The sequence below is a fragment of the Saimiri boliviensis genome, chromosome 1, assembly GCF_048565385.1.
Source record: "Saimiri boliviensis isolate mSaiBol1 chromosome 1, mSaiBol1.pri, whole genome shotgun sequence".
In the NCBI taxonomy this organism is placed as follows: domain Eukaryota; kingdom Metazoa; phylum Chordata; class Mammalia; order Primates; family Cebidae; genus Saimiri; species Saimiri boliviensis.
This window is the reverse complement of record NC_133449.1, coordinates 213,592,528-213,608,956: the sequence shown is the minus strand read 5'-3', so window position 1 is coordinate 213,608,956 and position 16,429 is coordinate 213,592,528. Positions and strand designations below refer to the sequence as shown.

General features: G+C 39.9%; 1 protein-coding gene and 3 pseudogenes across 3 annotated transcripts in view; all 4 read left to right on the top strand.

Moving 5' to 3' along the window:
* Positions 1 to 16,429, top strand: part of RHOBTB3 (Rho related BTB domain containing 3) — a 61,978-nt gene that overhangs the window by 34,352 nt on the left and 11,197 nt on the right. For all 3 annotated transcript variants that reach the window (XM_003920740.4, XM_074383271.1, XM_074383285.1), the window contains exons 8-9: positions 409 to 529; positions 13,501 to 13,674. In XM_003920740.4, coding sequence (XP_003920789.1) covers positions 409 to 529; positions 13,501 to 13,674 — 295 coding nt within the window. The remainder of the gene's footprint in view (positions 1 to 408; positions 530 to 13,500; positions 13,675 to 16,429) is intronic.
* On the top strand, positions 1,335 to 2,076 carry LOC141579895 (60 kDa heat shock protein, mitochondrial pseudogene; annotated as a pseudogene).
* On the top strand, positions 2,074 to 2,601 carry LOC141579890 (60 kDa heat shock protein, mitochondrial pseudogene; annotated as a pseudogene).
* On the top strand, positions 2,905 to 3,407 carry LOC104651889 (60 kDa heat shock protein, mitochondrial pseudogene; annotated as a pseudogene).

The following is a 16,429-nucleotide window of genomic DNA, read 5'->3' as shown; positions in this document are numbered from 1 at the left end:
TGAACACATTAGGTTATATGTGTAAGCATATTTTAGTAGGAATTTGTATGGGGTTGGACTACTCTTGTCTGTTTCCCGACAGAGACTCACAAGGTTTCAGAACCTTGCATCTTCTCAGCCGTGGAGTTGAGTTTTCACTTAGGCAATTCATTTACTGCTGCAAATGCTGAAGAGAGCAGTGTTGTTCACTGACAGGCAGCCCATAAAGTCCCTTTTTATTTTCATTTTTTTGATCCCATACACTTCTTGAAGGTAAGTTCCCTTGAATCCTATGATCAGAGATGCCACAGATTGGGGAATCATATTTCTTTAGAGATTTAGCACAGTTTTCCAAATTCTCAACCTTGCCTATGTGTTATCAAAGCATATTAAACAACCATTCTCCTGTATTTGTGTTTTCCCTTGTAGATTAATTGCCTAAGGAATTGCAAAACCTATCAAGCCAGAAAACCTCTGTGGTTTTATAGCACTTCCCTCAAGTTTTTCCTTAATAAGCCGATGCTTGCCGATGTTGTCTTTGAAATTCAAGGTATGGATCAACTTTTGTGAAGTTTATGATTCATTTTTATTTCTTGTTTTCTTTCCTTGCTTTCTACTTAAGGTTTGAATTTTTGGTGTGAAAGAATGATTATTCCCTATTACAGGATGTAGATTAATATTACCTTAATGTCAACAAAATCTTCCAGGTAAATAGGAAGTATTTTATTAACATGAGAAAAGAAATTTATATTTCCCTTTGTTTTTTTTTCTTTTGCCATATGCTTCATCAACTTTTAGAGCCTAGCAAGAGACGGGATGATCTGTAATATTTTATCATATATTTTGTGTGTATTTCTTCAAGATCCTAGTGTTTGCTACATCTGGTGCTAACCCCCTTAAAATCATGTTGCCTCTAGCTTATTTTATTCAGCTCTCTTCCTTTTTATTTGAGCAAAAGTAATTGGCCATGATTTTATTCAGCTGTCTTCTGCTTCTTTTGAGCAAAAGGATTGAGGGTTATGCCTGGCCCACCTCGGGCACCCGCACTATTGCTGCATTTATTACTCACAGCACTCTTTGAATTTCATCACCAAAGCAACTGAGAGCTGCTGCTTATCTCTGTAAGGAAGTAAGGCTACCTAATTTTAATGAAGATGAGCTGTTTGATTGTCCATTATTGATTACTCGCTTGGATAATTTTGTCACTTTAGTAGACTAAGATCTCAAGAATGTGGTGGGAGCTGCCAGCATACAGGTGCCGCCAGTCTGGGGGAGAAGTGGAGGCAGGGGACACGGGCTCATCGCCTTGTGCATCTTGCACTCTGTTCCTCACTGGCCACTGACCTGCCTGACTGCACAAGCTCTGCCCCTGCCCTGCAGAAATACTTGGATTACCCACAGTCTTAACGCAGATGAGACTGATATCAGGATACTGGCTCCTCATCTCACTTGGGCCTATGCCAGAGATGTAAAATTTGGTGCAGGTGCCTGAGCCTTAATGCTTCAAAATGTTGACCTTTTAGCCAATGCCATAGCTGCTACAGTGGCACCAAAGGAAAGAACTGTGATTATTGAATGGAGCTGGGTACGTCCCAGAGTAACAAAAGATGATGTGACTGTCGCAAAGTCAATTGGCTTAGAGGATAAATATAAAAATATTGGAGCTAAGCTTGTTCAAGATGTTGCCAGTATCACAAATGAAGAGGCTGGGGATGGCACCACCACTGCTCCTGGACTGGCATGCCCTGTGGTCAAGAAAGGCTTCAGGAAGGTTAGCAGAGGTGCTAATCCAGTGAAAATCAGGAAACATGATTAGCTGTTGATCCTCTAATTGCTGAACTTAAGAAGCAGTCTAAACCTGTGACAGCCCCTGAAGAAATTATTCAGGTTGCTGCAATTTCTGCAAATAGAGATAAAGAAACCAGCAGCATCATTTCTGAAGCAATGAGAAAGGTTGAAAGAAAGGCTGTCATCACAGTAAAAGGATGGAAAAACATTAAATGGTGAATCAGAAGCACCATATCTAATTTTTGCATACCTTATTAATACATCAAATAATTAGGTTAAATTTTCGATGTAGTAAATTAACTTATTAATACATCGAAAGATCAGAAACATGAATTCAAGGATGCCTATATTCTGTTGCATGAAACAGAAATGTCTAGTGCCCTGTCTATTGTGCCTGCCCTTGAAATTGCCAGTACTCACTATAAGCCTTTGGCTATAATTGCTGAAGGTGTTGATGGAAAAGATCTACCAACCTTCATTTTGAATAGGCTCAAAGTTGGTCTTCAGGTTGTAACCATGAAAGCCCCAGGTTTGCTTTGACAATAGAAAGAATCAGCTTAAAGATACAGCTATTGCTGCTGGTGGTGCAGTGTTTGGAGAAGTTGAGTTGATCCTAAATCCTGAAGATGTTCAGCCTCATAACACAGGAAAAATTGGAGAGGTCATTGTGACCAAAAGCGATGTTACGCTCTTCAAAGGAAATGGTGACAAGTCTTGAATTGAAAACTGTATTCAAGAAATCATTGAGCAGTTAGATATCACAGCTAGTGAATATGAAGAGGAAAAACTGAATGAATGGCAAAACTTTCTTTCTTTTTTTTTTTTTTTTTTTGAGACGGAGTTTCGCTCTTGTTACCCAGGCTGGAGTGCAATGGCGCGATCTCGGCTCACCGCAACCTCCGCCTCCTGGGTTCAAGCAATTCTCTTGCCTCAGCCTCCTGAGTAGCTGGGATTACAGGCACATGCCACCATGCCCAGCTAATTTTTTTGTATTTTTTTTAGTAGAGACGGGGTTTCACCATGTTGACCAGGATGGTCTCGATCTCTCGACCTCGTGATCCACCCACCTCAGCCTCCCAAAGTGCTGGGATTACAGGCTTGAGCCACCGCGCCCGGCAAAACTTTCAAATGAAGTAGCTAGCTGTGCTGAAGGTTGATGTGACAAGTGATGTCACAATGAATGAAAAGAAAGACAGTTACTCTTAATGCTATAAGAGCTTCTTTGAAGAAGACATCATTCTGGGACGGGGTTGTGCCTTGCTTCTGTGCATTCCAACCTCGGACTCATTAACTCCAACTAATGAAAATTAAAAATTAGTATAGAAAGTATTAAAAGAATAGTCAACATTCTGACAATGAAAGCTGTTAAGAATGCAGGTGTTGAAGGATCTGTGGTACTTGAGACAATTACACGATGTTCCTCAGAAGTTGGTTGTGGAGCTGTGGTTGGGGATTTTGTGAATATGGTGGAAAGGAATCATTGACCCAATGAAGGATGTGAGAACTGCTTTATTAGACGTTGCTGAGTGGCCTCTCTGTTAATTACAGCAGAAGTTGTAGTCACAGAAATTCCTAAAGAAGAGAAGGACCCTGGAATGGGTGCAGTGGGTGGAATGGGAGTTGGCATTTCTGATTCCTAGAATAGGGCTTTACCTTTATTAATGAACTGTGATAGAGAGCTCAAGGCAGTATTTCTCACCATTAACTACAGAGAAGTCATTTGAAGAAAATGAAGAAAAGGCTGGGTGATGTTTTTTAAAAAATTACTGCAACTATCAGTTACTGGTTTCAACTGACAATAAGTAGCAGTTTACTGTCATTGTCCATGCCTACTAATAATTTGTTTTGTATTTTTGAATAAAAAGACATTTGTACATTCCTGATATTGGGTGAAAGAGCCACATACCAATGAACTGCTTTCAGCTTAAATCACTGAGGCATTTTTACTACCATGCTGTTAAAATCAGGATTTTAGTGCTTGCTAACAGCGGATGAGAAGTTAAGGAGAGGCTTTTCTGTGGAGAGTAAGAATAAATTGTGTACAAAGTAGAGGAATACCCAATTATGGGACAGCCTTTATGTAATACAAATTTATTTAAAGTTAAAAAAAGGAATGAATTGTCAGATACCTTCAGTTATGGAAGAAAGATGGAAGGAGCCGTTTTCCAATGAAAATCTAAGCAGAACTTTAGATGGGCAATTACTAAAAGGAAGACATAATCTAATTTTATGGTAGAATTGTGTAACAGCTAACAATAGTCATTTACTTTTAAAAATATTTCCTCAGAAAGATGCACAGTACTTTTAACTTTGGTCATCTGCCAAGACAGGGAATTGGAAACTTTCCAGTGTACCTTCCAACAAGCCACTGCCAGCCCCGTGTGCAGTGTGAGCCTGGGGCGCTGAAAGTAGGGCATCAAGAGTGACCTTGGGTTACAGAAGAGTGACTGGGAAAAGCTCACAAGAGGCCACAGACTTTGTATCATGCTTTCGTCATTTTAGAGAGACCTAAAACTGGCTCTAAGCCACTCATGTGATCACACCTTGATTTATTTGTTGCCTAAATAAAGATCCAAAGTGTATATCTAAAGACAGTTTTCATAAATTATTCACTATAGATAGGGCATGCCTAGTCAGGGATGAAGCTCCTGGTGATTACAGAATTCTCTCATTAGCTTCTAGGAGAAAAATCTCTGTTGATGAAGACATTTACTAAAAGTGCTCTATTCATACCAGAGAAACATAGGAATAGATAATTTGGTACAAATCATCTAAGGAGCTTCTCATATCAACAGAAAAGACTACATCTATTGTTAAGAATAAATACGATTCGTAAATTTTAAAGTATTTTCATCTTTCTAAAATTAATGTTTAGACAAGTCTGCTTTATGGAGATAGAGTCAGTTTCTGTGTTCTGAAAGAAGGAGAAAGATGCCCCTGGAGGTGGCTGAATGCTGCTGTCTTCCAAATTACTTCCTGGGGGAGCACCCGTGATTTAGGGTTGATTGGACTCATATTGAGCAGACTCCACAAGGTGGAGATAAAGTGGGGGCAAACCATTCCAGTGAGCATATAACAACCTAGGGCACTGCTTTTCATAACCAGAAAAAGAATTAGTAATCTGAAGGTTATGTGGTGAGTGAACATATGAGAGTAGTGTCTAGTGGTGTTTGATCCAAACCATGGTGAGTTCTGATAGATGTATTCTGTCCTAACATACTGTTAGTCTTAATCAGACCAAGCATCTCTGATCTTCCCGGATGTTCTATGCATGTTCTAGCTACTGGTTCTGTGGCCAAGGCTGATCAATCTGTTACCATTTGCACAGTATGTGATACAAATCAGATACAGTGTATTCGATTAAGTATGTACTTCCTAAGTCATGAGTATGTTTTAGTCCTCTGTTTTTTTGGTTTTTTTAGCCTAGGTTCCCTTGATTGGAGTTTGGGATGTTCTCAAACCCCTCAATCATCCCCGAAGACTCTGGAATTTTAGGTTATTCTCTAAATGACTAATCTCATTCTTTGTGTGTGTGTGTGTGTGTGTGTGTGTGTGCGCGCGCGCGCTTTAGAAGTTTAGCTGTGAGAAGGAAGCCATAATTCCTGGTCGCAGGAGGAAACTTAAAGTTTCCACGAATACAGGATCAATGTTGTTACATTGCTGTGTCTCCTACAGTCCCTAGTACTGTGACTGGCCTTTAATAAATGGCTATTGATAGTAAGATTAATGATCCTGAACTTGGGAATCAACCACTGAAGCATAAATGTGCTTGAAGAAGACTTTGTATTGTAATAAACTTGCAAAAGGAAAGAGAATTCATCTCTTTGCCAGGGATGTTCATTATGCAGCGTAGTTTGAGAGCAATATTTTTCAAGTAAATTGAATATGAATGCCTAGCCCCACGATACGTTAATGAATTATGGGTTGTCTTCCATCCCCACCTTTTCTCTCTTGCTTTGTTATGAAAGAGCTACCAAATTTGCTTATAATTAGCATAGGACACATTGGCATCAAACATTATGTTAGCATAACTCACTGAAAAGATTTTCAAAGGGAATATGCAACACATGAAAATATTTATCATAGAGAGAAGCAGTGATGTGGAAAATCCTTGCTCCTCCTAATCTCTTGCCTTTCTTCTGTGATTGTACCTACTACAGGTAATCACCTTGCCGCCCTTCCCCTCCCACCCTTTATGCAGGGGCTGGGGTCAGGAAGGGCTGTTGCATGCCTGTGCTGATGAGGTGTAGCAACTGCTACGGTGCCCTTTATTGCCTCCCTAGCTCTAAAATCCAGTCTCCCTAGGAGTCAGAAGCAGGGAACAGTAGGAATGGTGGAGGCAGGATCTGGCAGCAGCTTCTCTAAAGTCAGTGACAGGCAAGGCACACCAGCTCCTGTGAGTTGGGGAGGAAGCTGTAGAAGGCAGCAGCAGTGTAGTTTCCTCTGGATGGGCCCCAATTCCGTCTTTGGCTTTGTGTCCTGACCAGTGTGTCCATGGGCAAGTCACCTGACATTTCTTGTCTTCGAGTCTCTTTTGCGAAGTGAAGAGGGTGATGAACCACATAGATTCTAAAAGGTTTTTTTTAGTGTAGCCATCCTCCTTTGATTCTCCATGCTCTGCTGGCAGGGTAGCAGTGAGAAAACCAAGGAGAAATTTGGGGCTAAAAGTTGAGTGAATTCTTGCTCCTTTCATGGTTAAAATATGTGACCACCAGCCCATTGAATGGAATGGAGCGTGTTTAAATTCACCTCACTGTGGTCACTCTGGCAGCAGGCTTAGCCTACTAGGCCATTTCTCTGATGCACTTGTGGAATTCTTCCAAAATGTATAGGGAGAAGTAGAAAACCCAGAGGCATTCTGAGTGAGGAAAGAAGCAGATGACTCAGCAAATCACCAATCTACTTCATCTACTTGAATAGCAAATAATTGAATTTCATGAATAAATTTTATCTTTTTCTGATTATGAGAGTCATATATGATTGTTGTAGACAAGTGTGCACAGAATGATCACATTTGTAGAAAATGTCTGTTTTGTTCGTAAGTGAATGAAAAGGGTCAGAAAGGATATATTCCATATTGCAAACAGAGGTCATCTTTAGGAAATGAAATGGACGTGGTGATTAGAAAAATGTTATAAATGCTCATTGTAGGATAGTCAGATATAAAGATACAAAAAATAAAAATAAAAATCACCCATCATATTGTGCCCCAATAACAATCACAGTTTTATTTTAGCATAATTCCCTCAAGTCAGTTTTTCTCTGCTTAGAAAATGGGGCTATGAAAATAGATACTGTCTACCCAATTGTGTGTTTTATTTTTAAACTTATGTCATAAGCATTTTACCCTGGATCAAAAACCCCTTGTTGTAGGGTGCAGTGGCTCACGCCTTTAATCCCAGCACTTTGGGAGGCCGAGTCGGGCAGATCACAAGGTCAGGAGATCAAGACTATCCTGGCTAACATGGTGAAACCTTGTCTCTACTAAACGCACAAAAAACTAGCCAGCCATGGTGGTGCATGACTACTCAAGAGGATGAGGAAGGAGAATCACTTGAACCTGGGAGGCAGAGGTTGCAGTGAGCCGAGATTATGCCACTGCACTCTAGCCTGGGCGTCAGAGTGAGACTCCGTCTCAAAAATAAATAAATAAATAAATAAATAAATAAATAAATCCCCTTGTTAGCATTTTTAATGTCATTATATGGTTATATCCTTTTTTTTTTCTTTACTATAGGTGAAAATTTAGGTATCTTATATTTTCCTATTAGAAATAACAGCTACATTGAAGATTTGGTGTAAATATCTCACTCTGAAATTAGTACCATTCTGATTTCAGAATGGCACAATCATAACTGTTACTCTGTTTAAAGTCAGATTGCATTCTCTCATGTATCCTATTTTACATTCTTGTCATTATCTGAAAATACATAAAGGTTGTATGTATGGATGTACCTATTTCTGGATTTATTTAGAGGCAGGCAGGGTCTGGCTCTGTCGCCCTTTTCTTTCTTCAGTCTTATTTTCTGCACTCTGGTGTTATATATCAGTATTAATAATTGTAAGTACCCTTAATCTAAAAACCCAAAATCCAAGATGCCCTAAAATCCAAGATTTTTTGAGTGCTGACATGGTTCTCTAAGAAAATGCTCATTGTAGCATTTTGAATTTTGGATTTTTGGATTAGAGATCCTAAACTATTAGAAATATATAGCAAATATTCCAACATCTGAAAAAAAAATGGAAACATTGAAACATTTCTGGTCCTAAGCATTTCAGGTAAGGGATACTCAACCTGCACCAGGCAGGAAGATTTGCGTTTTAGATCATGTTAATGCCTCTCAGTGTGACAGCCTATAGGCTCTGTGGTTTTGAATTGTGCTTATATTATTAACAGACAGCCACATTTTAATGTCACTCTGAAAAATGAATGTCTAATATTTGGGGATGGAAGTGGGAATAGCAGTTTGAAATGTGAAAGTACTTCTAACTTTGTCATTGATGTGTAATTTAAATGTTTTACACCAAAAATTGGGAAGGAAAGTATTTTTATATTTTAAATTTATGTCGTATTTAAGACAGACCCTCAAAGTAAGGATTGGGTAACTGGTCTCAAATCTTAATTATAAACTTTTTTTAAGTTATAGTGAAGTCTTCAGATAAATTTACAATTTTTTTTGATATACTCTTTACTTAAAATATTTATGATGCCAAATACTTCAAAAGATTCATAGTTATGAAATAATTCACATTGGAATGTAAATTCCATATTATCAATACAAATATATGTGAAGTAATTGGAATAATAATTTTAAAATGAGATGATTAGCCATTTAAATGTAATGTTTGGCTGGGCATGGTGGCTCATGCCTGTAATTCCAGCACTTTTGGAGGCTGAGGTGGGCAGATCACCTGAGGTTGACCAGCCTGGCCAACATGGCGAAACCCCATCTCTACTAAAAATACAAATATCAGCTGGGCAAGGTGGCAGATGCCTGTAATCCCAGCTACTCAGAAGGCTGATGCATGAGAATAGCTTGAACCTGGGAAGCAGAGGAAGCAGTGAGCTAAGATCACATCACTGCACTCCAGATGGAGGAGACAGAGCAAGACTCTGTCTCAAGAAATAAAACTTAAAATAAATAAATAAATAATAAATATTTACTATGTAAATTATTGGTAATAGTAAATCAAATAATGATAAATATGTACTAGCTAATTAAAAATAAAATAAATTAAAAATAATAAATTCGAAGTCACATGTAATAACTCTTTGGCTTCTTTACTCCAGTTTTTTTTTTTTTTTTTTTGAGACAGAGTTTCACTTTTGTTACCCAAGCTGGAGTGCAATGGCACGATCTCGGCTCACCGCAACCTCCGCCTCCTGGGTTCAGGCAATTCTCCTGCCTCAGCCTCCTGAGTAGCTGGGATTACACACACGCCACCATGCCCAGCTAATTTTTTTTTTGTATTTTTAGTAAAGACGGGGTTTCACCATGTTGACCAGGATGGTCTCGATCTCTGGACCTCGTGATCCACCCACCTCGGCCTCCCAAAGTGCTGGGATTACAGGCTTGAGCCACCGCACCTGGCCTTTTTACTCCAGTTTTGAGAGTGGCTAATAACCTCATGAGAGATTTAAGGAAAACTAAATGAGAATGGAATCTATGGAACAGTTTAGACCAGAGCTGATAGAGTGATTCACCTTGATGAGGTGGTAATGATATGTGTCAGAAAGACCTGGTTAAGATGTTTGCTTGGATGCATACTTACTATATAGGTTTGGCTATGTTACTTTATATTTCTTGTTCTTTTGTTTCTTTGCCTATAAAATAGGGATACTAATTTCTACCTTGTGGCATGGTCACAGGGGTTGAGCTAGTGCATACCAAGGGCTAGCAGAGGCTTCACCTGCAGACTCCACTCCCCTTCTCCTGCCATGGCAGCCAGTACTGGTGGATCGCTGTACTTTTTCCTGCGGAACCCACGTTCTGCAGCCAATCCTTCTTTTAAAGTGTCCCAGGCCATCACCAAAATTAGGATAGGATAGCACAGGCTGGAATTAGCATAGGATAGAAAATGGGATACCATTTCTGTAATAAGTGATCATCAAATATACATATTTTCCCTACCACTCCCAATTTGTTGTTTTGGCATGTAAAAAAAAAAAAAAGTTACTATAGCAGTTCTAAAAGCAGTCTTAGTAAATGTTTAGAGAGGTATGGATGCCCTTTTGACACTGAGTCTGTGTCACATGAAGAGTTCTTTACAAAATTACATTATTTCCCTGTTTGCTTAGCTAGTACATATTGTGGATCTCTCTTGAGCTAGATAGTTATCCTTGTTTAGGAATGAAACCAAAAACAGTTCTAAAAATGTCACTTTTGGACCTTGGAAAGTAGTAGTATGAAAAAAGTGTGACAAATGTAGTATTTTATTTTAGTAAACAGTAAAAATAAAGATTCTTGATAATTTCTGTACAGTGAATAGAAAACCTGGGATTTTCATTTTTGTTTCACTCTTGTAGTTCTTTTTCTTAGAAAAAAATTCTAAAAATTGTAACATCAAATGAGTACTACAAAAAAGATAGTTTGGCCTTGACAGTTTCAAGGAACCTGTTTATCTTTTAGCTAGAAAATGTTATCTTCCGTTTCCTTGAGTAATTTCTTTACCTGTATCCTATTGCCAGTTAGTATGTAAAGGACATTATCTTCCTTCAGCATATTTTTATATACAGTGTTGAAAATATCTAACCATATTAAGATATTATATAACAGTTTCACAACAGAACAACTTATAACATCAAAACAATAGTTTAACAGACGTAGCCGGGCGTGGTGGCTCAAGCCTGTAATCCCAGCACTTTGGGAGGCCGAGGCGGGTGGATCACGAGGTCGAGAGATCGAGACCATCCTGGTCAACATGGTGAAACCCCGTCTCTACTAAAAATACAGAAAATTAGCTGGGCGTGGTGGCGTGTGCCTGTAATCCCAGCTACTTAGGAGGCTGAGGCAGGAGAATTGCCTGAACCCAGGAGGTGGAGGTTGCGGTGAGCCGAGATCGCACCATTGCACTCCAGCCTGGGTAACAAGAGCGAAACTCCGTCTCAAAAAAAAAAAAAAAAAAAAAAAAAAAATAGTTTAAAGACGTGAAAAACTGAAGTTGATGTTTTCTTAACAGGAAGTGTAATGGTTTTTCAAACTAAATTCCCAGCTTGAAATAGGCTTAAAAATGGTTTAAGGTATAGTGCTCGCCGGGTGCAGTGGCTCATGCCTGTAATGTCAGCACTTTGGGAGGCTGAGGTGGGTGGATTACCAGGAGTTCAAGACCAGGCTGGCCAACACAGCAAAACCCTGTCTCTAATAAAAATACAAAATAATTAGCCAGGCATGGTAGCACATGCCTGTAATCTGAGCTACTTGGGAGGCTGAGGCATGAGAATCATTTGAACCCGGGATGCAGAGGTTGTGGTGAACAAGATTGTGGTACTGTACTCCAGCCTGGATGACAAAGCAAGACTCTGTGAAAAAAAAAAAAAAAAAGTACAGTTGTTCCTTAGTGTCCATGGGGTATTGGTTTCAAGGACCTCTGCAGATACCCAGATCTGCTACACTCAAATTCCTGATAATGAAATGGCTTAGTATTTACATGTAACCTATGCACATATCCTCCTGCATACTTAAAATAATCTCTAGATTATTTATAATACCTAATACAATGCAAATGCTATGTAAATAGTTGTTAAACTGTATTGTTTAGGGAATAATGATCTTTTTTTAAAGTTTGTATATGTTCAATACAGTTGCAGGGTTTTTTTCTGAATATTTTTCGTTCTCCATTGGTTCAGTCTGTGGATGTGGAACCCACGGATGGAACCCATCCTCTTCCAGAATTTCACCAAGTACAGCTAACTATACTGAGCGTTTTGTTGCTGGTTTTGCAACTCTGTTATAACCACATTATCAACAGAAACTTCCTGTTAAAATTTCAAGGTTACTTATCACATTCTACCCCCATCAACTATCTACTTGGTATTTTTTGGTAGATCTTAAATCCCTGTGTTTAAGCCAAGTTATAGATCATCCAGTTTAAGTCATGCCTCTAATTTTGTGAAAAAAAAAAAAAAAATATATATATATATATATATATATATATATATATATATATAGTATATAGTGCCCTCTTTATCTTTAACATTTTAAAACCTTACAAGTCAAATGGGATTACCTGTTTGTATTCTTTATTAATTGCTGTATGCAAATAAAGCCAGCATGCTTTAATTATGGAAACTGGTCCTTCCCAGTGAAGGCACACTGTCACAGTAAGGCGAGGAGGGGAGCGTGCCTGCTGGGAGGTGAGTTGACTGAGTGGAAGAGCTTCTGAAGTTACTTTCCTGCTCCTCTCCTCGGGTAGGTGCAGCTGTGCAAATCACAGTGCCAAGCAGTAGGCTCAGCGCTGGCAGTGCCAGGTGTGGCTTGTAGATCCTGAGTGATTATTGGCTTTGGAGGAAGCCACTGGGCTTAGATGTAACTCTTTTCTTCTTTCCTGAGTCAGGAGATGTTTTGCTTGGATTTAAAAGAGTTGAAGAACCCAATAATTGTAAAAGTTTTAGAGAAGAATATGTATTCCCATTAAGTATGAGATTTTAGAGATATGTAGGTAGACTCTTGGGCAGAGCTGAGTTTGGTTTGGTTGGAGAGTTACTTTCTGGAATGCAACAGCTTTGTCACTCACACTGGCTGTGGTGTCTTGAGCAAAACTAAAAACTGCTCCAAAGCAGAGGTAGCTTTGTCTTCTTCATCTTCGTATCTTCAGTTCCAAATGCAATGATTGGGACATGCTGATGCTCAATAATGATCTGTCGAACGGATCCAGGCTGAAGTGAAAGCTAGTAGTGTGTGTTCATGGTTTCCTAGGGTGGTGAAAGTGGGGAGAGCCCTGGCCACCCATGCCTCCATCCGGCGGTGCCTTTGTATGGTGCAGCAGTAGCTAGAGAGCCTAGCAAGCTTTTCCCAGAGAGTCAGTTCAGTTCAGTGAGTTTCAGTGAGCAGTATAGGCTGAGGGGCCCACAAAATTCCAAGTAGCGCTGGCTCTCCCAGCAGTAGGCGTTGTTCCTGTGAGAAAGAATGGCTGCCTGGGGAGGCTGTGTGCTGGCGAGACTTCAGGAATGAAGGTCATCCTCTTCCAGATTTTCTTCAAGTCTGAAATGCTCTCCTTGGCTCCTCGAGAGATCCTTTTACCATTACTACTGTGATGTGTGGACTGCTTATGGGTACAGGTTCCTGTTTCGGGTAAGGGGGAGCATGGCCAAGACTGTTCAGTGAGTCTGGCCCAGAAGGGTAATGGGGTTGTTTTCATGGGAGGTACATGGGCAGGGGTAGTATTATTAATATTTCAAGCCAATTGGAATGGATTGATTGATGTTGCATTATAAAAATGTGAAGCAAAATATTTTCAGTGTTTCTATTTCCGGAAATACAAACTAAGTAACAAATAGTTGTCTGACTTGCAAATTGTTGGTTTCAAGGTCAACATCTAAACTTTCTTTATTGCTCCCTTGAAAATTAAGAAGTTTCTGGATTAATGGTAGCTATTACTCCCAAATTTAGATTCTGCATATCTGCCTATCTGTGCCTAATGTAGTAGATGTAATAGTCTAATTAGAAAAAAAATTGCTGGAGTAACCCTGCTGGTCTATCTTACCTGTGCTTGTTTTCCTTTTGAACCTTTCAGGTGCAACAGTGCCAGCCCACAGGGCCATCCTGGTGGCCCGTTGTGAAGTGATGGCGGCCATGTTTAATGGTAACTACATGGAAGCAAAGAGTGTCCTGATTCCTGTTTATGGTGTTTCCAAAGAGACTTTCTTGTCGTTTTTAGAATACCTATACACAGACTCCTGCTGCCCAGGTTAGCAATACAAATGTTGATAGTATCTCATCATTCCTTCTTTCCTTGCCACCTTTTGGAAATAGATGCTCGGTGCTGCAAAATAAAATCAGCACGGAGACAAAGGATCTTTCAGCAATGCAATTTTTACTTCCTGGACTACAGCAGGAAGGGTACTCTCACTAACCATCTTGCCACAAGAATACAATGAACAAAGGAAAAGCAGACAGACTTATCCGTTATGCATTTGGGGTCGTCTTTACTGCTATGTCTGATCTCCGTTGATTGGAGCCAGACCACACAATCTAAACTAAAACCTGATTGGCTAATAACTTAAAACTTTATTCTAAACAGGTGAAAGCAATGGAGAGCTGGGACATGCCTGTGAGCACATCCAGCACAGATACCTTGGTTAAAGTAATAGGACACAGAATGTACTATGGGCCTGTAAGCATGGCATGTTTAACAGCTACATAAGATAAGGCTTAACAAAGTTATTAGCACAATTATTCTTAAACAAGAAGGGAAACTTTAAAAAGGAACTTTTCTACTTCCCACACAACCATTTTGTTAAATTGCATTCTGTAAAATCTATTTTCATTTAATATTTACTAGTTGGCTGGGTGTGGTGGCTCATGCCTGTAATCCCAGCACTTTGGGAGGCCGAGGTGGGCAGATTACCTGAGATCAGGAGTTTGAGACCAGCCTGACCAACATGGAGAAACCCTCATCTGTACTAAAAATACAAAATTAGCCAGTCATGGTGGCACATGCCTGTAATTCCAGCTACTTGGGAGGTTGAGGCAGGAGAATTGCTTGAACCCAGGAGGTGGAGGTTGTGGTGAGCCGAGATGGCGCCATTGCACTCCAGCCTGGGCAACAAGAGTGAAACTCTGTCTCAAAAGAAAAAAAAAGTTATTAGTTGACATCATGGAATGTACTAAGCAGTTGGAGGCGGTGGTGGAAGAACAATGAATTTTCATTCAGTTCAAGTGGAAGTTCAGTGATTGGGTGCCTTTTATGGGTCTCTGATGCTGGCACAAGTTCACATGTCCCAGCCAGCACCTACAGCATGGGGATCACTGCAGGTACTAGAGATGGAGTTGTCTTGTGATACCCACGGCCATTCTAATTCTAGAGATTGGGGCAGATTGTTACTTGGAGCGCTGTCTTTTCCACGAGAAGGGGAGAGTTGCGCAGCTGCTTTGATGCCTGTGACTTCTGATTGGGGCACTTTTAAGGACTTTCAATATTTTGAGACTTTTTTGGTCTTTCTGGCCCAGAGGATGTGGGATTTGTAAAAGCCTCCTTTTGACTTCTGCCAAAGTCAGAAACACCTCAAACTGACTTCTCAGAAAACTTTTCTTGAGATGTTTGGGATGCCCAGTGGACTGTAGGATTCATTTCCAAATTCACTGACCAAGGACTATCTTTGACCAGGAACCAAACATCTGTGGCAGCTCTAGGTGGAAACAGATTTTGCAGGGTTCTTTTAGCTGGAGGCGTTTGAAGAAATAGCAACATTTTTTCGACAGGCCTGGAGCCTTGGGGTGCTCCAGGGAAGCCCTCTGTGAATAGTCTTCAGCCTTTGGCCACCAGATGGCTCCCACCACAAGCACAACTAGCTTTGGCTCCATGGAGCTCAATTCAGGAGGCTGAGACCTTGATTAGAGAACCCGGTCAGGCACCCTAGTAAACGTGAAAAGCAAACACACATTTCAGGCCAGATTGCTCTTCAGATTCACTGCTTTAGTTTTTAGATTACAAAGACTTCTTACATTTGATATTGAAATAAGCTTTAAACAAGTCATGAGCTCTCTAGTGAAAGATTTTAGAAGTTCAAAAAGAAGCAAATTGATTTGTTTTGGTTAAATTAATTCTGGTTTTTTTGCAGCTTGGTGTAGAGTGTTTTGGAGCCAGTTGCTGTTGTTACTGTCAGTGTTAAAGACTGACCTTTGGCCAGGTGTGGTGGCTCACACCTGTAATCCCAGCACTTTGGGAGACCGAGGCAGGCAGATCACCTAAGGTCAGGAGTTTGAGAACGGCCTGACCAACAGGGTGGAACCCCGTCTCTAGTAAAAATACAAAAATTAGCTGGGTGTGGTGGTGTGTACCTGTAATCCCAGCTACTCAGGAGGCTGAGGCAGGAGAATTGCCTGAACCTGGGAGGCAGAGGTTGCAGTGAGCCAAAATGGTGCCTCCGCACTCCAGCCTGGGCGACAGAGTGAGACTCCGTCTCAAAAAGAGCCTTATTATTTTTGCCTAATAAAAATGAAACCATTGGTTCTTTTTTGAAATAAAACTTATTGTTTATTATTTCACTGTTGACAAATTTGTATATTAAATTTAAAAATTAACCAGATTTCGAATAACAGGAAAATCTGATTTTCAATCATCCTCTCACTCAACTAATTGAAGTTGCTATTATTCAGTTTTACCGTGCTAATTAGAAGAAATTATGGAGGAAAGCAGTAATAATGATAGGATTTTTAAAAACTGGCAAAAGTGTGTTAGGGAAAAATGAGGCAAAATGAATAATCAAAAAGTTAAGCCAGATACTGGAATCTATGAAATGGGAAGAAAACAGAAGACAGGTAATGTTACGTTAAATATTCACCATACACAGTGTTCTTGGTTCAATTGCTACAAAAGAATGTAAGAACTGTAAGAATGTAAGGGGGGATAAGAATGAGAATTACATGAAAAACCAGATTTCTAGGAAGTAATTAAAACCTTCCCCAGCTAAACTGGGTGGTTGCCAGGGACTGGAGAAAGG